Source organism: Squalius cephalus (genome assembly GCF_949319135.1).
Source record: "Squalius cephalus genome assembly, chromosome: 15".
NCBI classification, from domain to species: Eukaryota; Metazoa; Chordata; class Actinopteri; order Cypriniformes; family Leuciscidae; genus Squalius; species Squalius cephalus.
In genome coordinates, this window is record NC_137136.1 from 16,254,655 (window position 1) to 16,279,301 (window position 24,647).

A 24,647-nucleotide genomic window follows, 5' to 3' on the forward strand; every position below is an offset into this window, starting at 1 on the left:
TAGTTCAGCCCCACCTCCCCTGCTTCAGTTGGTTGCTACCAATTATTTTAAAATTGTTATTATTATATTAGAATCCTATACTTTTTTTGTCTATGAGAATGAAAAATAAAACAGTAAGCACTAAAAGTATTTTTAAATGCTAAAGGTGAATTTGGGCATCACAATATTACAAAATGAAAAATGTTTTATATTTGCTGAAGATGTTATTAGATGACAGCAAAGGTTCTCTAAATGAGCGAGCACAGTTAAATATGCAATATTGATGAATTAAAAAATCTCTAATATTTGCCAATAATAGATATGGTACTGATGTTTTGCATTTCCAATTAAATTACGTCACAAATGCTCACCTCTGACTGTATCTGCATTTTTATTCTTATTTTTAATGTGGTTTTGATTGCATAGCCAAACAGCTGAACTGAAAATGGGCTACTATCAACCCTAGATCTCATATCATTTGAGTTCATTAGCTCTCACAGAGAGAGAAAGAGTAGGGCTGTGCAGGATGTCAATGCAGTGTGGCTAAAAGGCATAATTAGTGTGGTGTCACACACACACAACACAAAGCATTCTAATTGCCTCATGATGGCCACGAATTCATTATTCACTATACCAGCATAGCTGAGAATAGTTTTTCACAAGATTATGGCTATGGGCAATACAGCTGTGTTGTGGCTGGTCAGTTGTGTGTGTTAATGTCTGTTTGTATGGCAGTTTGAGGGCCTTAATATTTTCCTGGATGTCTGTTTAATGCCACACACATGCACTTCACTTCAGACAGTCACATGCCTTACCTCTCTCCCTGGCAACTGTTTCCTCGCCAACAGCCTCCACCAATGTCCAATGAGGGTCTTTGTAATCCCCCACCCCTGTTGTTTAAAATTCCTACTCTGCCCATTTGTACTCCTTTTACATATTTATTTACTTTCTCATTTTGCCTTTCTACATATTTGCATTGAGAAATGTTTCTGGAAGCATATCTGCTCTCTATAAGATTTCGAAGAGGAATTTCCTCTTTTCCAGCTTAGAAATTACATTGGGAATTCAGGATTTACCTTAGTTTTGTTGGTTTTGTTGTTCCACCATCACATTTGGGATGTGCAACATCAGTCAATATATGTGACTTTAAAACATCCACATCACCAGGGTGTCCTTGAAATGACATTCATTGTTACTATTACCTCTAAAAGCAACCTAAATATCTCTCCTTTTTTCTTTTCAGACTCTGTGAGAAAGAGCGTTTCAGAAGCGTCTCTGACCTCTCCTCACACAGACCCTCCAGTGTCTGCCAAGCTGTCTGAGCACTCCCATGGGAAAGGGTCTATGAAGAGCCAGACTTGCCAGGACTTGGGCACCCATGCTAACAGCAACGTGCAGAAAAATGTCAGCGAGGCCACCAACCACCTTAGCACCACTACAGCCAACCACAGCTCCATCCTTGACATCACGCTGACACCCGAGAGCAAGGTACAATTCCTCATCTTGTGCTTTAAAGTGGCTTAATAAAATGTCTGTTTTCACCGTGTTCCTAAAGCTCCCGTGGTGTCGAAGGTCTCTCTTTTACAGATTGCAACAGTGAGTCATATTAATCATCCAGCTGATTTGCATTCTACTAGGGTGCCAATCTCTGCTACACAGCATCCATCAGGCTGTTTTTCATGGCTTTATGAGTATGTGAAACATATGCCAATATTTGCGCTGATTAATTTGCGCTAGAGTGAGAATGACCTAGCCTTCAACAATTAAACAGTGTTGCTTATATCATAGTCAAACATAACATTTAAATAACAGACAGTCCATTATTTGTAAGAATCTGGTATGTTTGCTGGAGTGCAGCACAGATGTTCGCACACAGTATCAAATTGCCATTGGTGGCAGAAAAACAGGAGTTTGTTATGCCACAATTAGCATCAGAGTCAGAGCTGTGGCAGAACGCAGGCTGTCTAATGCACAGAATTAACTGGCCTCTTAACACTGCCTGTTTTGTAATTGCTTGCAGTAAATTGTTGATCTGGTTATTTTAGTCTGGTACACTGTGTGCAAATAAATCGCTTAGCTTTTTTTTGATTCTGCACAATTCTTTCACTGTATTCCACTCTGTCCGGCTTAGTGGAGTGAGAAAGGGTAGTGCTGAGAGTTAAGTAGTTGTGCAACTCTGAGAAAGTGCAAAGGATTATGCTGCAATGATGTCACTTGGATTTTTGTATGCCATTGTTAAAGCATGTGTTAAAATCCCACAGAGAATCCCATGATACGATGACGTCAATTGCTGGATTTGAAACGCTATTTTTTTTACTGCCTGGTTCAAATGAATCATCTCAGCCTCTCCTGAACCCATTCCCCATCTCTGTTCCTCTATGTTTCTTATAAATTTCCACTGACCTATATAAGAAAAGTGTATCACAGTTTCAACAAATAAAAACAGCACGACTGTTTTCAACATTGATGATAATAAGAAATAGCCTAGAAAGCAAAATTTATTTTGCAGCCAGTTTGGTCTAGCAACTCTCCGTTGACTTTCGAGCTAGAAAAAACAAACTCAGGTCAGGCCAATCACATCGTGTATAGAGTAGGCGGGGCGGGCTTAACATAATGACGACAGAGTTGCGACGGTTCCCTGCTACTTGAAAACAAAGAATGGCTGCTGGCGAACAGCGGTCTTTCGAATCGGCTTTGGCTGCGACTCTGGAGGACTTGGAGTTAAGTTTTTCTTTGAGAAAAGGGCAAAGAACGGCACTTAAGTCATTTTTAAAAAAGGAAGATGTGTTCGGAGTTTTGCCGGCTGGATACGGCAAAAGTTTAATATACCAACTAGCCTTCTTCGTTGCTCTGATTGGTTGTAGCGCTATCCTATTACGTACAGAGGGATTTTGAGAGACAACCGTTTATCCCGCCCCTCGGATTGAGCCGTGTCAATGGTGAGTTGCCAGACCTAACATCTTGATGTTGGTCTGGCTTGCCAGGCTAAATAAGAAATGTTTCTTGAGCACCAAATCAGCATAGAATGATTTCTGAAGGATCATGTGACACTGAAGACTGGAGTAATGATGCTGAAAATTCAGCTTTGCCATCACAAGAATAAATTACAAATGTAAATTGAAAAAAATGTTTTAAATTGTAATAGTATATCACAACATTACTGTTTCTGTATGTGTAATCAAATAAAAAAGTTTTACCGACCCCACATTTTAAACATAATTTTACAAAAGAAAAAGGGAAAAAAACAACTATGGCCAGTGTGGCCATAATGGAGATGTTTCATTTTGTTCATCTGTCCTGGATGAACCTTGTCGCCTCACTTTCATATTTTATTGACCTCCGTTTACCTCCACCTCTCTCCTAGCCCGAGGATGTGAGTTTCTTCCTTTGCAAAGAAGTGGATCCCTCTGTGTCAGAATCCTTTTCTGCTGTGGCCATTCCGCCCCCTGCTGGTGAGGAGGACTCTGAGACACCCCGGGAGTTTCCAGACGGCTTTGAGCCTCTGCGCTCAGAGCAATTAGCAGAAATGAACGTACAGAGCTCTCCCATCGTCAGAAACCCTTACATGTCCCCCCTTCTGGCTCCAGACAGCATGCTAAAGGGACTACCTCCCATACACATAGTGGTAAGAGTGACCAAAGACTTTTTACAATTGATGAGTTTAAGAAGATGTGCTTGGTACTTCATTTTAGGATGAGAAAATGATTTTAAATGCTTTCACTCCCCTCATAAGCACATTGTAGATATTTTTATTCCGTTTGCCTATGTCTGAGACTCTTCTTCATCCCCCATTTCTCAGGCCTGTCATCTGGACCCCATGCTAGACGACTCTGTGATGTTTGCCAAAAGGCTGCGAGATGTCGGTCAGCCAGTGACCCTATGTGTCGTGGATGACCTTCCTCATGGCTTCCTCAGCCTGTCACAGCTCTCTAGGGAGACTCGAGAAGCTGCTAATGTATGCATGGAGCGAATCAAGGATGTCTTCACCATGAAAGACCCTCCGCCAGAGATGCGCAAACACCGCAAATTGGAACGGACCATTCAGAAGCCTTCTTCTACCAAAATAGACCACATTCAACTTTCGCAAGTGACCGTGCTGGAGGAGGAGGGGGTATCTGTTGGGGGAGAAGCTTCCGTTGTGGATGAGGAGGGACTTGCTGGCTTTTACCCTCCCACTAAATCTGAATCTGAAAAGATTCCAGCTTAGAATTGTGGACTGGTTTCGTTACCGATACCAAAAGAGAGATACGTAGGCCAAAGTAAGGTCATATTATGTGAATAACACATTATGTGAATGATTATAATGGATAAGAGTATATAGAGAAAAATAAAGTAATTAAGCAATTATTAAATGATAACTTAAATAAGAGAACATTAAGTATTTAGTTATAGAGAGGAAAAATGAATACACCTCTAGCTTTATTATTTAAATCTAATGGCGTACACATGCACTCCCTTTACATCTATATTACCACTTTGCCTTTTGGTGCGTTATACCAGCACAAAAACGAATATCCTGCCTTGTTCTAAAAAAACATCCCAGCACATAACGTCATTATTACAAATGGATGTATTAACCCAAACCTCACTCCTTATAGCACTAAATGTTCTTATACAATAATGAAATGTCTACAAACTGTGATTCAATATTATACCTGTGTGTTACAATTTATTCTCCGTAGAATGTGTTGCTGCTAGGCATCCTGGGGCTAACTGACGAAAGCATTTATTAATGGTTTAATTTTTTTCTTTATAGTAGCTTTTGAAATATTTATGACACTGAATTATAATATGGTATTACTGTGTATGTTAATCACCCTTTATTAATCTACCTGCCTTTTGGCACCTAGAGGATGTCCTGTGTGACTAGCGCTTGAATGGGATTTCTGATGCTGCTTTGTCCTCAGAGTTCAGTGATTATTAAATTCAATTAATCATGATTGAATTTCCACAAGCGTTCTGTGGAAGGAAAGCTCAAGTTTCACCCAGTTTGTGATAGTGTTACTTGTGTTCTGTAGTGTCCAGTCTTGTTATAGTCAAGATAATAGTCTATTTTGCTACTGTCATGTATTATCTTCGTAATGGCATGGATAATTGTGTTTATTGTATGTAAATGTTTACTTAAAATTGCTAGTTCACCCAAAAATAAAAATTCTGTCATCATCTTCTCACCCTTATGTCATTTCAAACCTGTATGACTGTTTCTTGAAGACCGTTTCAGCTATTTTTGTTCAAACAATGAAAGCCACTGGGGTCCAAAACAAACCAACATGGGACCCAATTGACTTTCATTGTATGAGCGAGGAAAAAAAACACAAACATTTTTCAAAATATCTTCTATTTTTTTCTTAACAAAACAATACAAGTCATACAGGTTTGGAACAACACATGGGTGAGTAAATTATGCCAGAATTTTCTTCTTTTTTTTGGATGAATTACATCAAGTCACAAGTGGTGTCGAAATGGCATATTTTGACTTGTTTATATTTGGAAATGGCATATATAATTTGTTTATTATAATCATATAATAATCACATTATTTATCTGTTAGATTAGATTACTTGTCAAAAAGACAAGAATATATATACTGGTTTGAAAACTGGACAAGAGCTTAGAGAGAAAAAAAAAATGTGCTGTACCTCTCCATCACTGCCTTTCCCTCTTAGTCAGCATGTCAGCGCAAGCTTCCATTATTTTTCCATCTCCCTCGTTCCTTCAGTCAGTTTGTTTCCCTCTTGTTCACAGTCGTGTCATCTGTCCCCGTGCATGCTGACCCATTTTGAGCACTCTTTTCAATTCTCACCCAGCCCGTCCTAGAGGTATTTTAAGCAGACTCCCTTTACACCCAGCAACCTTGAGCCAATGAAATCTGTCAGCCTGCACATGTGTGATACATACCGCTGTGATAGCGTGTCTCTATTTGAATCGGGTCTCCTCTCTCTCTGGCACTAATTGACTCTATTGACTCTCCGAAACCAACTCGCCAACATTTTGGCACTCCATAAAATGTATTAGTGCTGTATGGGAGGTTTGGACCTTTGTGTGCACAGCGTGGCCTGACCTCCCACAGTGTGTTTATATAGCGCAGATGTTTAAAGTATTGTCAACCTTATTATTGAAACAACGGTGGTCATTGCTGTCATTTTATGATTCGCTCTGCTCAAGCGGCACAGCATGACATGTCTTTTGGGACTGTGTATATATCATCGGCAAAGGCCTGGTCTTTATCGGTCTGTCTATGATTGGATTAAGCCAGAGCTGAAGTCAGGCTTTATCTGCTGAGAGAAAACAATGCTCCATCTACTGCTGATTGCAGCATTTGAGAGTCAGTTTCCAAGAGTGGCACGATATAAAAAGATTTGCTTGCTTGCTCTTTTCACCGTGTCAAAGCTGCTCCTTTCTAGTGATGGATTTGAAACACTAAGTCTTGGTTACTCTGCAGTTTTTTGTTATGGTTCTTATGTAAAACTTGTCTCGTCAATTGTTGTTCTGGGTATTTTTGTCAGATGATGCCCGTTTTGGTCAGCTTGGTTCTGTATGTGCATGCAAGTTGTGTTTGTTTGTCGCACTTTGTGTTATAGTTGTGTCCGCTCTGCATGGAAAAGCTTCTCAATAGATTGTGCTTTTAGATTCTACATTGTCTGTAGTCCCTTCTTGGAACCATGACTAAAACAACCAGAACTGGGAGAGGAACGATAAGACACTCTGACGCCCTCTGGTTATCCGTTCCAGTCGAGTTGTCTCTGTAAGCTTTTTTTCTTTTCTTTTTTTTGGTAGGACGATGTAACCTTGAATGCACTTGAGCATTTCCACCTTGTGTGTGTGACTCAAACTGCCTCCCTCAGAGAGAGATTACTCATTCATCTCAAGGGTGTTATATAAAACACCAGGTTAATTTACTCCTCTGCTTAAATGACCATACCTGCACTTATCACTGAGGTGTAAGCAGCCAAAACCGTGCTGCATCATCTCCCCTCAGAGGCATGAGTCGTGCCATTGCATTTTACATCTGCTCTCATGACTTATAGTCAATCTGTCACTGACTTAGAGTTTTAATCAGTAGGATGTTTCATTGTTTCGTTGTGTTTTGAACTCCTGTCCTCTTGAAATCCACCAACGATGATGTCGCTCACTTTAAGTGCAGGCTCTAATGACCACTGCAGTATCGTTTGCGAGGGTGCTGATGTCTATTCTCTCCTCGTTTTCACTGGGATGTAAAATCCAATGAGTGATACAAACTGCACTGTGTATGTCCCAGGCAAACTTTCTCGCATTCAGTCAGACCTGATGTTTTCAGGACAATCTCAGCTAATAAGCACTTTATAGTTCAGTGTATAGCAGCATCTGAGGTGGCGTGTGAGTGAGCTTTCAGGTGCCCTCACAGCCATTCAGGAACTGAGAGCTAGCTTCTTTATGATTATATGATTTGTTATATGTTCTTAATTATCATAACTATTAATAATAATATTATTTATAATAATAATATTTGTTATTACTATTTCCTTATGTAAAGACACCATAAGTGCAAACCTGTGTATTTGGAATGTACTGTATATGCATAGATGACATTTATTGTATAGAGAGACTAATTATACTCTTTAGTTTGTTTGTTTTTTTGTCGACAGAGTATTTTGAGACTTGTGCGGACTGTAGGAATGTTACGATGATAAATGAGAGTAGCTATTTTTCTGCAGTAGCCTATGTATTTTCCCTGTGTCGATTTATATTTGAATAAATAATTGTCTCTGCATCTCTGTGTTTATCTTGTGACGGGATAGAGAACGCAAAACATGGCTTTTAATTATGTAAGAAAATGGGTTAAAACGATTAAAAAAAATTACCCATAAGGAATAGCTATTTGTGTAATGCTATGTCGCAATAAAATATCGGCAGCGCGCGTTTCACGCTTCCCTGGCAAAGCGCGTGCGATACTAGGCGCGCTCCCGGCGAAAATTCTGGGGGATACATGCATTTGAGGCGAAGAACGTGGACGCGCGTCTGGCAGCCTCAATAGGCAGATCTGCTCACACAATATAGGAAGGAGAGCGCAGAAACGCTACGGTGGACAGGTGAAGATGGAGAAAGTATTAGGACTCGCCGTGGTATCCAGTATGTTATGTGTCGGCTCGGTTTTTGGGAAATATGTCAGAGGTATCGTCAACACAAAAGAGGTGAGTAACGTTATAGTGTTTACATTTTATCACTATTGTGCTGGTAATGGTTCTGAGTTTTCCTGCGTTCTTCAGCTGCGCATCTCCTGACTGCTGTTAGTAATGGGCTCTTATAGCAAGTGTGTGTTGACGCCTCTGTATTTGCGCGCATCTGGAAGCTTGATGCTTTAATAGCCTGTGCGTTGCCAAGATCATTACACCCGCCGCTATTGAGCCGATAAAAGCTTAATTCCCCCTTAAGACACGAAAAACACATTTTAAACGGCGTATTGCCGACAACCAACTTGCACCCTCCCATCCGCTTTTACAGGTGTGTGTCTGACTGTCATTACATTGTTAGATTGTATTTATCGCATGCTGATATTTGTGTCCAAACTGATTAGGTTGCCTAGCTGTGATTATAAAGGCGTGTGATATGCATTGTGAGACACAATTCAAACAACAACTCTGCAAACGTGGAAATAAGGCACAGACGATTTGAGTCATTGCTGTTGAAGTGTGTCCATATTTGCCGTACGTCATTTTCTTAATTTTAATAGCTGTTGGGTGAATTATTTGATTGCAGTGTGCCTTGTGGGAAACACTGGCTATTATTATCTGATAGACACATGGTGCAAAAAGAAAATGTTGGCCTGAAGCAAACAGTGAGACTGAAAGTGCTTCAAAAAAGTAATTGCCTCACTTATTTCATCACATTGTTTTAATGAACAAAAATGAAGAAAATACGGAGAAATGAGGGAGCAATTATATTTATTTCCTTTCAAAATCCATAGTACAACCTATAGCATAGAAAAAAACTGCTTAAAATTACTTTTTATTACTTAACGATTTTTACACATGTAAATATACGGGCAAGTTAAATCATTAAATCATGATTAAGTAGGTTTTTCTGCTGGTAATTTAACAACAACCTGGCTGTATCCAAGTGCTGATCCTGCTCTGTTTTTGGTCTCTGTATGAGATGGTTAAACAGTCCATTAATCTCACTTCTGTTTATTTCCTTACAAGGTCGTTCATTTACACTGCCATGCACACACTCACACATAAATTACTGGAAAGTTTTATCACGTTAAAGGGATAGTTCACCCAAAAATTTAAATTCTTTCATTAATTACTCACTCTCATGTCATTCCAAACCCATAAGAAGTTTGTTCATCAACTACCACTTTGATGCTTCAAAGAGTTCATTAAGAGATCGTAAAACTAATCCACACAGAATGAATTGAGCAGTTTAGTCCAAAACTTTCTGAAGAGACATAATCGCTTTATAGGATGAACAGATAGGCTTTTATTCACATACATTCATCAACTCGCACATCAGTTGTTGGAAGCTCAGGCATGTTCGCTTGACGTGCGAGAACCAAAGAGGTTCATTCTCGTGTGTTACGCTGCACATTTAAGCTTCCGCTAGAACCAATGAGGTTTGTTTTTGCGCATCAAGCAAGTACAGTTGAACTTTTGTTTATGTTCGCTGATCAATGTCGTTTTTGGGTAAACTATCCCTTTAAAATTGTTTGGTTGTGTAAGGCATTTGCCCCTTTAAATTAAAACATAATTTGAGACAGAAAAAACAGCACTGTCCTTTCTTTGTTTTTATTTTATATATATATATATAAATATACAAGCTTGATAAAAATGATCATTGTAGAAGAAAATTCCAGAAGGCACTTAGAGGCTTTTGCATCTGAACTCTTCATATATACATACATACATACATATATATATATATATATATATATATATATATATATATATATATATGTATATGTATATGTGTGTTTAGTACTAATAGATTCCAGCAAAGCTCCTTGCTCTGAATTGAGTGTGGCCAGAGAGTTGTGCAGGTAACGTTAACTGTCTATGGGTAACTACCACTGCCACTGGCATATAAGACTCAGGGGCACTCAGGTCAACGTCTTGTGTGTTATTGTATATGTGTGTCAGCACATGTGAGTGTATTTATGTGTTGCTCCGTTGTGTCACTAAAGTAATGAATCATTTAAAAGCCCAGTGGACCCGGGGTGACATGACTAGTTGATTGGTAATTAATTGTTAATGAGGCTTGGCGGTCAGACAGAGATCCGGAAAGACAGTGAGAGGTGAGGCCACCACTGATTCGGTGAAGTGACCGGATACTGCATCTGCGTATAGTGCTTGATTAATGTAGGGTCTGTGTGCCGTGTCTCTCATCCTCCCTTTGCCTGATTCAATGACTTTGTATTACAATGCAGTGTCTGTGGGGGATAAGACGGATAGCAGGGATTATTAGTGACACTTTATGGCCTATTCTGCATCACAACACACACATTATGTTGTGCAGCCAGCCATTATACGAGTGTGAGTTTACATAAACAGATACACAATCATCTCAATCTTCTCAAACACAAGTTAAGCTCAGTCAAAAGCATGTGTGGCATTATGTTAATCTCACAAAAAAGTATGAACTCATCCATCGATTTAGTTTAAAGGGCAATTACTCACTGTAATTCGATTCGATTGTTTTTTAAATAAAACGAGGAATGAGTACAAATATTTATTTGTGTCACCAACATTACAGCACAAATTCTCTCATTTGAACTTAACTTGTACTCAACCCTGAATATTGCTCCACCGCATGAGGTACAGGAGAGGATTTCTCACATGCATGAATGCTTCTGGCTGTGCAATCACATAGGAAATGTAACAGATGGGAATGTGAACAAGGACAGAAGGAAAGAAAATCAATGTTGTGAATTCTTTTGGTTTTAAAAAACAGGATTGGAGGACGGTCGTTCTTGCTATAAGGGGGTTTAAGACAGAGTCGGGCCTCTACCGGTTTCTATAGTAGCTGCAAAGTGCAGTATGTGTCTGTTGCCATGACAATAGTACTGATATTTGTTTTAGTGAGGGCTTTTTTTTTTTTTTTTTTGAGTGGGTGTTTGTTTAACTGTCTGACTGACCATAGGTGCTCTTTTACGTGTACTTCTGTTTTAGAGAGACAAGGTGGTCTTTCAGAAGCTCGGTCATGTGATGCCTGGATCTTAATGGTTGTTTGGGGCTCAGTTCTGGGTCAGAGAGTCTTAGGGCTGCTGTCTGTATTGTCAAGGAAACCTGTTGTTATAGAAACCACCAACTGCAGACACTGAAGAGGAAGTTAATATGGACAAGGGGCTGAAAGCTAGAGCGCACTTAGTGCCATTTTACACTTCACTGACTGCCTGCGTGTCAGCGTAAGTTCGAGAGAGTGTGAGATGAAGCCCAACTAAAGTCTTGAACACTGCAGGAACTTAATTAACCCTTCAACTATTACCATATAATGTTATATGAAGGTCTGTTATCAGTGCATTAGATCAGACTTCTGTTAGATAAGATTGAACTTGTGAATTTATGTGGTGTAAAGCTCAGGGCTTGGAAGCAGAAGTAGATTGCTGGTTTGATCCCTCAAGCTGTGACTGTGAGCAATCACTATGTGTTGTTGAGCAAGCTTCAGGGAAAATATCCTTCTAATAAATGTACTGTAAGGTGCTTTGTCTGCTAAATGATGTCATGTCTAGATGGTGACGCCATTTTGTGAGGTTTCTGCGGGACTCTGAATAAACAGTACCCGAATGTTCCTATAGTGAATCCTATGAGACTCCTCAAAATGATGGTTACCATCCAGACACGGCCGCTACTACTTGCTTCCCTATACTTACTTACCCTCCCCTCTTCTCCACAGGACTGGGTTTTCCTCACAAGGTTTTGCTTCCTGACTGATTTTGGCCGATTGAACTTTAAGTTCCGATACCCCAAGGTAGGATTAAAGACCTATATTTGAATTTTCCCTCGTGACTGATGTTGTACTAAATCTCCAATACTGTCACAAATGCATGATGCAGTGGAGAGAAAGTCTACACACTCCTAAAACAGCTGTTTTTTCTGATGTAGAAAAGCAAACAAAGATCCATCATATCGGAACATTTAGACCTTTCATGTAAAAATTACAACCTATGCAATGCCACTGAATACTAAAGTGATACATTTCAGATAATAAAAGCTTATAAATAAAAAATAAAAGCTTATTTAAAATGGTACACACCTGTTTTCACATAAAGTGACTCCAAATAAATCTGTTCTTATAAGATTTTTCTGAAATCATTTTGGTTTTAATGCTACTTAACTTGGTTTCATGCTAATACTATCTACAAAAGAATGGCTTCAGCAAAGAAGCCTAACCATTAAATTATGTTTTCAGGCTGCGCCTTTCTTCTTTCTGTATATGTCAGTCATTTACATCCTTTTAAGTTTCTAGGTGGCGTAAACAGTCCAAGTAATAAACTCTCCCCCTCTCTCTATCTATCCATCGATCCTGTCTTCCTGTTCCTATCTCTATGTCTGTTGCTCACTGAAAGTCCCGATGCTGTCAGAACATATTGCTCTACTTTGATGAAAGCTCTCAGTGGCCAGCTGTGTACAAGAGGCCGGACAAGGTGAGACACACACTGACAGACTTTGTGTTTGTTTGTGTGAAAATATTGAATGAAATGACAAGACTGCATGTGTGTGCTTAAAGAAGCAGAGAGCATAAGTCTGAATGTGTGTGATACACATCAGAAGTAGAATTATATGAGAATTAAAGGGGAAATGTCAGCAGTGCTCTGTGGATTAGGAGTCCAAATCCAGTCTCCAAAAAGACATGAGTGTCAGTGCATGTGCGTATTTAAATACAGCACATTTTCTCCCTCCCTGTGGCAGGATCTGCATTGCGGGACTCTTTGAAAAAGTGCTCGTAGGAAGTCCCTGCTCTTCATCAGTCATAATCTGCTACTTAGTACTTCAGCTCTTGATGTTGTTATAGGGTGTCTTAAATCCCATGTTAATGGAGGGTTTATGTGCTCTACAGGATTGCTACCTGAAAGAGTCAGTACTGAGGCCTGAAAATAACCAAGTCATCAACCTGACCACCCACTACACCTGGTCTGGCTGTATGGTAAGACAAGAGCTAGTCTTACATAGTCTGTGTGCACAACCAAACACTATTGCGAAAATAATGGTTTTAAAACTGGTTTCCCAAACACACTGCCTGTTTGCCAATGACTGAGCCAACTCAAACAAACATAATGCACGCATTAGTGATTTGATTTGTGTTTTCACATTTTTTATGTCTTAATTACAGTATGTCTCATAGTAAACTTGGATAGGAGAAAGAAAAAAATGACACGCATCAAATTATTAGCATTCTCTGTTAAATCAGTGATGTACAATTATGCAGTGAAGCACTGCTTCTTTTTGTAATCTTATGTCTTTATATCTGCCTCTATCAGGTGGAAGGCGAAGGTAATGAAGAGATGCTGAGTTGTGTAGGAGGTCGAAGTTTTCGTTCTGTCAGAGAAAGATGGTGGTACATTGCGCTCAGCAAGTGTGGGGTGAGTGCTGATACAATAAACAGTATGTAATGACTAAGAATGTGCCTGTAACAGACTACCTTATTCGCAGAGGCATGATTAATGACTTCACAATGAATAAGTAATTATACTGAATAATACCTTAGACTGATTATACAACAAGGGAAAAGCAATATTTTTAATGAACATATCAAAAAAACATAATGATTTGTCTGTGAAGCCAGCATGGCTAAAGTGGTATCCTGTGAATGAAAAGAAGAATGGTGTGAAATTGTCTGATCACAGATGGCTGTTCTCGCAAAAAAGACTTTTGGGGTTACAATCTATTTATTTTAGTTTGATCATTTATTTATTTTACATAAAGTTTTTAATAAAAAAAGAATTAGTAATTTTCTGAATTATAGAAGGTATATTTGCTAAATGGAAACTGTCAATGTCACTTTTATTTGTATAGCACTATTAAAACAACACATATTGACCAATGTGCTTTACATCATCTCAGTAAGATAGACAAAATAGTACAATAGTAATAGAATAAAAAGAATAAAAATGATTATCAAAAGGATGAATAGGCCATGGCAAACAAATGTGTCTTAAGTTGTACATTAAAGACATGTACAGAGTCAGTGTCCCTAACATGTAATGGTAAGCTATTCCAAAGTCTTGGCGCTACTACCCCAAATGCACAATCCCCTTTCTGGCTTAACTTGGTCCTTGGAATTTTCAGCAAATTTTGAGTTGATGATCTCAAAGTTCTTCCTGTCTGATACTCCATTAACAGATCGGATAAATAAGTCGGTGCAAAGCCATGAAGAGATTTATACACCAATAAAAGAAGTTTAAAATCAATCCTATATTGTACAGGGAGCCAATGCAAAGAGACCAAGGACGGAGTGATGTGTTCACGTTTTTTAATATTTGTTAATAATCCTGCTGCAGCGTTTTGAACCTTTTGCAGCCGTAGATACCCTTATATAAAAAATTTAAATAATCAAGTATTGATGATATAAGAGCATGGATTGCAATTTCAAGACTCTTATACGCCAGACACGATTTCATCTTAGCCAGATTTCCCATATGAAAAAATTTGACTTTACCACATGATTTATCTGTGCATTCAACTTCATGGAGCTATCAGTATAAACACTCAAGTTTTTAACACGTTCTTTAACATATAATGACAGTGGGCTGAAATGTAACTCTGCTGTGCCCCTGGTTCCTCTGAACACTACAACATCTGTCTTATTTTCATTGAGATATAAAAAGTTAGAAGCCAGCCATGATTTAAGATCAGACAGCAGGACATTAGAGGTTCCAAGCTATTTCCGTTTATTAACGGGAAATATATTTGCAAGTCATCTGCATAGCAATGAAATGCGAAGTCATACTTCTTGAAAATGTCTCCCAGCGGGAGCATATAAAGAGAAAATTGCATTGGGGCCAGGTTAGAGCCTTGTGGCACACCACATATAAGTGATGTTGATCTCGATGTATCAAATCTTACTGCCATGCTTCTAGCAGTCAAGTATGACTTAAGCCAATTTAGGGCCTTCCCCTGAATCACATACTCCTCTAGCCGCAAAAGCAGTACCGTGTGATCTATTGTATCAAAAGCTGCAGTTAGGTCTAATAAAACTAACACTGCTGAATCACCAGCATCCATTGTCATCAGTAAATCATTAAACACTTTTACAAGGGCAGTCTCTGTGGAATGATGCTTCTTAAAACCAGACTGGTAAACTTCACTAATCTTATTCTGTTCTAAGTAAACATGTAGTTGATTAAACACCACTTTTTCTAAAATTTTTGACATAAATGAGAGATGAGAGACGTCATCAAGTCAAATGAGTCAAGTCAGTTGGATCTAAATTGGGTTTTAGACAAAGGTTTTAAATTTGGGTTTTTATGTTTTTATAGAAGGTTTATTTGCTAAATGGAAACTAGAAATGGAGTAGAATTATTTCTAAAGTTTTCACACACTTCCAGTTGAAGCCCAGACCACATTTGATTCCATCTGAATAGAGATACAGAAACAGATAATTTTGACATTACAACACATACAGATAGACACAGGCTGTTACTACTAAAATATTTGCTTGAATAAAAATGATATGATAAATCTACAATATATGCTTTTTCTACAGGTTCCGTTTTTATTATGAATATGCATTTACTGTATAATCCAAATTCCTGCTTCCATGTATGACATGTAAGAAACATGGCAAGTGTTTATTTGACCTGGTTTTAAGGAATGTTATTAAATGGATTTCATGATAGATAAAGAGGCTTTGGCCCTGTTTACACCTGGTATTAAGATGCGTTTTGGTCAATTGGATTACAAGAGGGCGACACTAAATACAGGTGTAAACAGGGTCTAAAACGTTTTGAGTTTGTCCACCTTCGACTACTTCCAGAGGTAGTCAAAAACACATTCGCTCGGATTGCTTTCGAAGTGCAAACGCTCATGTGATCGAAATTGAATGCATTCGAACAGCCACAAAAGACACCTACTCTCCGCCTACTGACCTAATGTGTAAACATTACGGGAAGCGTGCTAGCCAGGCGCGATTAAAATTTTGTCTGAAGACCCCTGTTTGGTAGCCTGGTTAAAACCAGACCATTCTCAGTAGTAACTGAGTTATGGTCTGGCAAAGCTCCATAGACAAATCATTTCCAAAGGGGCGTCACCAACAGACGTCGCTCAAATGCCTCTGGGCGCAGTTGGATAGACCTAAAACCAATCAGAGCGATCTGCATCGTGTAAAGCCATATGCTGCGTCCCAATTCGCCTAAGTTACACTACGCCATAAAAGTATGTACTCTTTTTGTGAAGAAAAGGTATTTACTTTTGAATGTGTAGCAAAAAAGTAGGCAAGCTTTGGGACATACTACTTCGTCATCTTTATCGGACGGATCTGTCGCGTGCATCCTGTCACTTAAACTGCCCTGTCAATCATCGTGTCACAGTTAAAATCCTCTATTAAATCTAATTTAATTTCCTACCGTTTCAGAGAGAAATGTAGTAGCACGTTCATCTGCCAGTGGAGCTTTCATGGAGACTGTCCTCATTTGTTTGCAATTTGAATATAATAATGCATTTAAAAGTTGAACGGACGTCGCTCAAATGCCTCTGGGCGCAATTGGATAGACCTAAAACCAATCAGAGCGATCGTCATTGTGTAAAGCCCGCCTCAACGTTTCTGATTGGTGCCGCGATTTCTAGGCCATGGAAATGGGCTTGAATGAGCTCTTTGCCAGACTACTTCTCGAGCAAATCTGAATTTGCCGGAAGTTGTCTGGGTTTTCCCAGGCTACCTGTTTGGTTCTTTCACCATTCCTGAACACTCACAGTGTTCAGCGTGCTCTTTCAGCTATCAGAGCAGAAACGAAAGCTGATGCTCTCCATGTTTTTCCGTCGTCTATTTTTGCGTTCATATGTCAATTTTGTGAGCTTGTTTCGTCCATTAGATAGAAAGATCTGAAAAAGCCCATACATTTACCCGGCCATAGACCCTCCCCTCAAAGAAATCAGGACAGAAGTGGTTGAAAGTGGATAAAAGAGACAGATTAAAACACATGGGGCAAAATGTAAAGGGTTGTTTCATGGATGTAGGCAGGCTGAAGGACACAATGCTAAATCCTGTTGGACTGAAGTAAAGCACCATCTCCGAGCAGCGAGCTCTCAGCTCTGTCCCTAAGGGAGATTCTCTGTGCCTGCTGCCAATTTCTCTTCTCATCTCCCTCATACTTCCCTTCTCATTGGCCAGCCGAATACCACTGTACCTCGTAACTTCTGTTACAGTTTTTGATTACTCACTTCATTCTTTCATGCTCATTCACTTTGTATATAACAGTCTTTTATCTGTCCCTCTCTAGCTCTGTATTTTTGTCCCAGTCTCTCTCGCCTCTCCATCTCTGGCCACATTGATTTGGTGATAGGGCAAACTTGATATTCTCCCCACCTTTTTGGAGTGAGGGAAAGGGAATTGGTTTTTCCTGCCAAGTGAAATCAAAGTGTTTCTCTTTTATTAAGCCAGGCCGAAAACCTCTCACCAGCTAGAAACTGTGCGGCTTTGAAGTATTTTCTAGACCAAAGATCTATTTGTGCACTCAGTGTTTATATGGCTCCCCGCTCACTTTTTTTTTCTCAGTTACAGACCTCCTGCTTTTTCCTCCTCTGAATTCCCCTTTTTTCTCTTTTGCCGTGAAACACAGGGAGATGGGCTGCAGCTGGAATATGAAATGACATTAACCAATGGACAGTCCTTCTGGACCGAGCATTTCTCTGCAGATGAATTTGGTGAGAGACAGCTGAAAGAGAGAGGGATTTATTTTGTATTATGTGAAAGATTGGCTATAGATAGATAGATAGATAGATAGATAGATAGATAGATACTAGATAGATACATACTTACACTGTGACTAAAAGCTATTCTTGTTTTGTTCTGTTTCAGGCATCCTGGAGACAGACATCACATTCTTGGTTATATTCGCCACTGTGTTTATGCTGTCTTGTTATTTTGCTTGTGAGTTTCCATGTCCTGGAGGTATAAAAGATCTCAAATGCATTGGTCTCAGTGCATATGTTTAAATTACATATGCTTAAGTTAAATTTAAAGGATATTCTTAGCCATTTTCCAGATAAACAAACATACAGATACTATTGGTTCTTCTATTTTTTTTAGTCCCTCTGTTTAATTTATTAGTTTCATTTGAATCTCTTTCCCTCTGTGTAATCCTTTAAGATCATTTAAAGGGAAGACAGCTGCTCCATACGACCTATAAGATGTTTATGACTGCGGCTGGAGTGGAGGGTGAGAAAGGCCTCTGAACACACTCATATAGATAAACACTAGCTCACACGTTTTATGACACTGGGCTTTGCAACACTGGATGCATAACAATATCTCTTGTGTCATCCCTTATTTCTTTTATCCTTATCTCCTCCCCACTTCCTCTGCGCTCTCACTGCTGCTACTGTGACTCTCTCTCTCTCTCTCTCTCTCTCTCTCTCTCTCTCCCTCTCTCTCTCTTATCTCTCTTATCTCTGGCATCCTTTCTTTCACGTTCTGATTCCTTCCTCTCAGTCTTAAGCCTGCTCTTCTTTTGCTTTTACTGGGGCCTTTATGCCAGGGATGGTGTCGGGAATGGCAGCCTCAAGATATTAGGTGAGAAAAGCACTGTATGTAAAGGATGCTACACATGCTCATCATCGCAAATTATACCATGGTCTGTCTGAATACTCGATTCTGATTGGCTGGAAAGTATTTAGTAAAACCATTTAATGCACAGGTAGTTCCAGGTCAGTTTAATCACCACTCTATACTAATGTGCTGTTTTAATTAGCCAACTTCTCATCCAATTTTTGCACTGTTTTGTTCTTGAAAAAGTGATGCGTAAAAAAAGTTTGCAAAATTTGCTGTCTCCTAAAACACATTGTCGCATAAGTTTGGTTGTACCTAAAATGTACCTTTGCTAAAATGATCAGCCCTTGAGCCGTTTCCACACATAATTTCATTGTCATTATGTCAACTAACTCTCATTAGAGTATTAGTAGAGATATTAAGCAGATAGTCTGCTAATATTCTAATTACTGGTAGTTGATGTAGTTGCAAAGTTGCTTATAGTTAGTAGAATGTCTAGTCATTTAAGTCTGTTTTAAGGAACATGGTTAAGTACAAATATTTGATCAAACCATGAATGACCAATCAGAATGAAGTATTCCAGATAAATAATGTGCTAAACAAGATTACAATACAATATCTAAACAAAACATACTTGGTTTTAGCATGACAAATTTGTGTGCGTGTGACTGGATTCATTCTTAAATGCTGACCTGATTATTAACCTACTTGTGGTCAACTGTGTATCTCTTCGTGGCTCTCTCCCTCTCACCAGGGAAATTACTCTTTTCTGTGAGCTTCCTGATTTTCTTGCTCATGCTGATTCTCTTGGGGAAGGGATTCACAGTCACAAGGTAGGAGGCCTTACTTCTCACATAATGTGGGTAATGACTTACAAGGCTAATCATGCAAATGTGACCCAGATGTCAAGACAATTTTGTATCCAAATTCCCATATTGTATCCAAATTCCCATTCAGAGTATGTACTGAATTAAGTGATGAACGAAATTCTTAACTGTTTATGCAGATGTTCTTTATATGCAGGTGAGGTGATGCTATATCTGCCAATGGGTCTTTTGAGCCATGTTTTCAAAGAAAATGACATGCAGTAGTGATGTTTCTTTCTTTCTTTCTTTCTTTCTTTCTTTCTTTCTTTCTTTCTTTCTTTCTTTCTTTCTTTCTTTCTTTCTTTCTTTCTTTCTTTCTTTCTTTCTTTCTTTCTTTCTTTCTTTCTTTCCAGGGCAAGAATAAGTCACAGTGGCTCTGTGAAACTGTCCATTTATATGACAGTGTACACCATCACCTACATCATTCTCTTCATATATGAAGCAGAGGTAAGATCTGCTTGCCTTAATCTTTTTCTTTTTTCATATGCTGAGGCTGGGCAATATTCTGGATATTCATAATATACTGTACACTACCGTTCAAGTACATTTTATTTATTTTTTTAAGGAATGTATTTTATTCATCAGGTATGCATTAAATTGATCAAGTGACAATAAAAACATTACGACGTTAAAAAAAGATTAATATTTAAATAAAAGTCATTCTTTCTATTCATCAAAGAATGCTGAAAAAGTATCATGGTTTCCAAAAAATATTAAGCAGCACAACTGTGTTCAACATTGATAATAAGAAGAAATGTCTCTTGAACAGCAAATCAGCATATTAGAATAATTTCTGACGGGTCATGTGACACTGAAGACTGTAGTAATGATGCTGAAAATTCAGCTTTGTCATCACAGGAAGAAATTACATTTTAAAATATATTAAATTAGAAAACCATTATTTTAAATTGTAATAATAAAATGTTTTTACTGTATTTTTGATCATAAAACAACTTCAAACCATTTAAAAAATACTATTGACCCCAAACTTTTGAACGGTAGAGTATTTCTGATGGTTTTGCTGGCAGTACAATTGACCAAAATTAAATAAAATTAATTTTATATTTTTGTTCATTATTGAAAGAAAAGTGTGGAAAGCATGCCTTGTTTTTTATTGTATTTTAGTTTTTGCATAAAATTTGTGGAATGTAATTCGATTCAATGACTATTTAGTTTAAATGACTCTATAATTGGAAAATGAATTTGTTAAAATATTAATGTTCATTTACATTTTAAATATGTATATATCAAACTAATGCTAAAACAATTTAGGTTTATCAAGATATATTTTTGTAGTTACATGCAAATAATATACTGTAAATAACCATTCCAGAAATGTATTCAAAATGTCTATTAATTTCCATATTACCTAATGTGTAAAACACATTATCTTTGAGCACTATCAACTGCAGTTTCTCATGCTGCACCCGAGAGCTACTCTGCTCTATACATAATGTAAAGCTGTGAGATGAAATTACTCAGCACGAGCATGTCGTTCTGCTGTAGCGTGGTGTAATGGAACCCGGCAGATAGACAGATAAAGAGAGCGAGGGAAAGACAGGTAAAGAGAATGACCCAGATAAGCTCTTGCAGTATCATGGAAGAGCTCCTGTTGCATCCTCTGTCAGTGTCACCCTTTGCTCTAATGCAGCTTTAGATGTTTGGATTTGAGGAACGTTCCGGCAGTTTCCACTTATGCAGCCTATAGATTGTGCCATGGTTGGATTTAACACCATCAGTCATACAGATGGGATGCCAAGGGGCGGTGATTTCCCTGTTCCCACTCCCACTGCGTGTGTGTTTGTAGTTCTTTGATCCAGGCGAGGTGCTGTATGCTTATGACAGCCCTGCAGGGTACGGTCTAATGGGGCTGCAGCTGCTTGCATACGTATGGTTCTGCTACGCTGTGCTGGTGTCCCTCAAACGCTACCCTGAAAAACAACCTTTCTACATCCCCTTCTTCACTGCGTACACTCTGTGGTGAGTTCTGCAATAAAGATACCATAAATTAGAATAAAATGTAGTGTATGTAGATTTACCTGAAGCTCCTTTTATTATATAGTTTTTCAGTGGGGTGCTTAATATACTCGATGAAGAAACATAAATTGTTACAAACATACCAACAACATTTGATATTGTTTAACCCAGTTTTCAGTGCAACGTCCAATGGCTTTAAAAATCATTTCACTCCTATTTTTACATGATTGGGAATTTACCCTATATGCTTTCGATTATGTTATTGATCTTATTGTGAACGATTTGTCTGTGCACTGTTTTATTTATTTATTATTTCATAATTTTCAGTCAAAATTTGATCTTCAGGTGAAATGACAGACTTCTCTAGTCATGTTTGCTGAAATTATCCAGTCATTTAGTTGCTTAAACTCTGTCCCTTTCTTACAATCCACTGCAATTTTGCATTCAGATTTGTCTCTGTCCAATCAACAACTGATAGATCGAACCAAGTTCCACCCTACACATTTTTTTTTCGATATATGTTTTATTTGTGACTTTAATAGTGTCTTAAACATAATTTATTGTACAGTATATTTTCATTACATGAAATACAGTTGAATTGACGACAGTCGAAAACATCAACCGGATCTTGGTTTTGGTGTGAACCGTTCCAATCAAAATATTTTGTTCAAGTCTTAGCCGTGTCCCAAAATACATTATGTACACTGGGCACTAATATAATGCACTGTGTACTCAACCATCAAGTGTATGAATTTTATATGGTTATTTTGTTATCCAACATCACAGTCTGATAGCCCCTCCCCCTCTGCTATGTAAGGAAAGCTGCGACAGTTAAGTGCATGTAGTGTCCAACATTCCACGCTTCATTTTCGGTTAATTAAGTGCATCATCCGGGTATTTAAAGTGCACTTTTAATTTTGGGAATTTTCAGTATAAACGCCCTACTCACACTATTGATGCTAAAAACTGCATAGAATAGTGCACAAGTACGCAAATTGGGACGCACCTCTTGTTTGAGTGTAGCACTCCTAATAGCAATAAAATGCGTTAGTTTGAATAGTTTTTGCTGTCACCCGGTGGACATTTCACATGTAAATCACAGTAAAATGTAGCACATCAACATTTGCAAGAATGTATATACGAGTATACATATTCATGAAACCAGGCTGAAACTGTTCATCTCTATTTTGACTCCAAAATCTAGTGGGTTATAATTCTCCACTGCCTTTGTAATGCTGTAGAAGAAGATTGAAAGTAAAAAGCTGCTGTTCCTCTTTTCATCCATTACTTTTTCACCCATAGGTTTTTTGCTGTGCCAGTCATGGCTCTAATTGCCAACTTTGGCATCTCTCGCTGGGCCAGGGAAAAGATTGTGAACGGCATCCAACTTGGCATCCATCTCTACGCCCATATCGTCTTCCTGGTATGATGATGTTGTTGTTGTTTATTGCTTGCTTTATTTAAGCGAATAATATGATAAAACACCCCTGCTTGTGACTAATCCTGTCATTTTAGGCCATCACACGTCCGTCAGCAGCCAATAAGAACTTTCCTTACCACGTGCGGACGTCACAGATAGGAATCCTTCTCTCCAGTCCTAAAGGCAAGGGGGCAGAATGCTTCCCTCATCATGCTTATGGGAATAGCTCCTTCCTGGGAGACTCTCAGCCAAACTTCACAGAGCTCTTCTCCATCCACTCAGTGAGTATTGGATGTTGTAGATGATTTAAATATGAGTTGAATATAAATGAACTTATTTTGATGGTAATATAATCAGGCTGGGCAGCTTTTCAAATGATTAAGCTACACTCTTAAATGGATCATGACATGGATTTATTTGTTCTTTTATTATGTTCCTTGAGGTTCACTAATAATAAATCTCAAAGTTTCTTAGCGAACTCTCCATTACATAACTGCCTCTTTACAAAACAAAATGCTCTGACTAAACATAATCCTTTGATGCAATCTGGCAAGGCATTCAAATAAACCATCCACTTGTTTCTGATGCTACAGAGACACAAACGTGCTGTTTAAACTGGATGCGTCGAAGCGAACATTCTTTCACTCTCACTCTTGTCTGTCGACAACAGGACAAATGGAAAACTAAACGTGCATCTGTATACTGTATCCAGTGTAGATAGCGTCAGAGATTATAATGGGTTCTATTTGCTTTTGACGCAACGCAACGCTCACATCCAGTTTAGGCAAATGTCAGCCAATAAGCAATTGAATGCCAGCAGGAGGGGCCTATATTTGCGTGTATGATGTCATAAATCTCACAATATTCAAACAAGCCATTTTTGGAGCTTGATTAAATAAATGCTTTGTTTATAATCAGGAAGACATGTTAAAGAGTTAGTTCACCCAAAATGTTTAATTCTGTCATTACTCACCCTCATGTCGTTTCAAACCCATTAGACCCGTTTATCTTCAGAACACAAATTAAGAAAGCTCTCGGATTTAATCAAAAATATCTTAATTTGTGTTCCAAAGGAGGTCTTACAGATTTGGAACAACATGAGGGTGAATAACTATTGACAGAATTTTCATTTTTGGTTGAACTAACCCTTTAAGCTATGAAACTTGCAAGATGTTTAATGGTAATAGTTTAATAGTTCACCTAAAAATTTAAATTAGCCCATGATTTACGTCAAGTTCAAGGTGCGTCAAGTTCAAGGGTTACTCTTTTGGCGTAAATCGATGCGTACGGCCGTCTGCCGGAAGCTAGTTATTTTAGTCGATGAAGTTTTAAATATGGATATTTTTCTTACACGAACGCATCACTTCACTTCAGAAGACCTTTATTAACCCCCGCAGATCCGTGTCGAGCACTTTAATCATGAATAGATGCGCTTTAATGTACTTCCAAAGTCAAACAGCCATTCACTGCCATTATAAAGCTTGGAAGAGCCAAGAATTCTTTTTAATATAACTCCGATTGTATTCGTCTGAAAGAAGAATGCCATATACACTTAGGATGGCTTCAGGGTGAGTAAATCATGGGCTAATTTTCAATTTTGGGTGAACTGTCTCTTTAAATGTCAAGAGATCAAAGCAAATTTCATTTCTCAAATAAAGTAATTTTTTTTGTTTTGTTTAAATCTAAAGAACTTTTTTCCACTATAAAGAACCTTTTGTGAAATAAAA

General features: G+C 38.4%; 1 protein-coding gene across 2 annotated transcripts in view; it reads left to right on the forward strand.

Annotated features, from left to right (window-relative positions):
- LOC307172300 (hormone-sensitive lipase-like) overlaps positions 1-24,647 on the forward strand; it is a 48,385-nt gene that overhangs the window by 21,754 nt on the left and 1,984 nt on the right. For both annotated transcript variants that reach the window (XM_079894574.1, XM_079894575.1), the window contains 14 exons: positions 1,223-1,467; positions 11,848-11,922; positions 12,521-12,598; positions 13,012-13,098; positions 13,433-13,534; positions 17,729-17,813; positions 17,968-18,039; positions 18,259-18,327; positions 18,601-18,681; positions 19,412-19,490; positions 19,877-19,970; positions 21,331-21,503; positions 22,803-22,923; positions 23,016-23,201. In XM_079894574.1, coding sequence (XP_079750700.1) covers positions 1,223-1,467; positions 11,848-11,922; positions 12,521-12,598; positions 13,012-13,098; positions 13,433-13,534; positions 17,729-17,813; positions 17,968-18,039; positions 18,259-18,327; positions 18,601-18,681; positions 19,412-19,490; positions 19,877-19,970; positions 21,331-21,503; positions 22,803-22,923; positions 23,016-23,201 — 1,547 coding nt within the window. The remainder of the gene's footprint in view (positions 1-1,222; positions 1,468-11,847; positions 11,923-12,520; positions 12,599-13,011; positions 13,099-13,432; positions 13,535-17,728; positions 17,814-17,967; positions 18,040-18,258; positions 18,328-18,600; positions 18,682-19,411; positions 19,491-19,876; positions 19,971-21,330; positions 21,504-22,802; positions 22,924-23,015; positions 23,202-24,647) is intronic.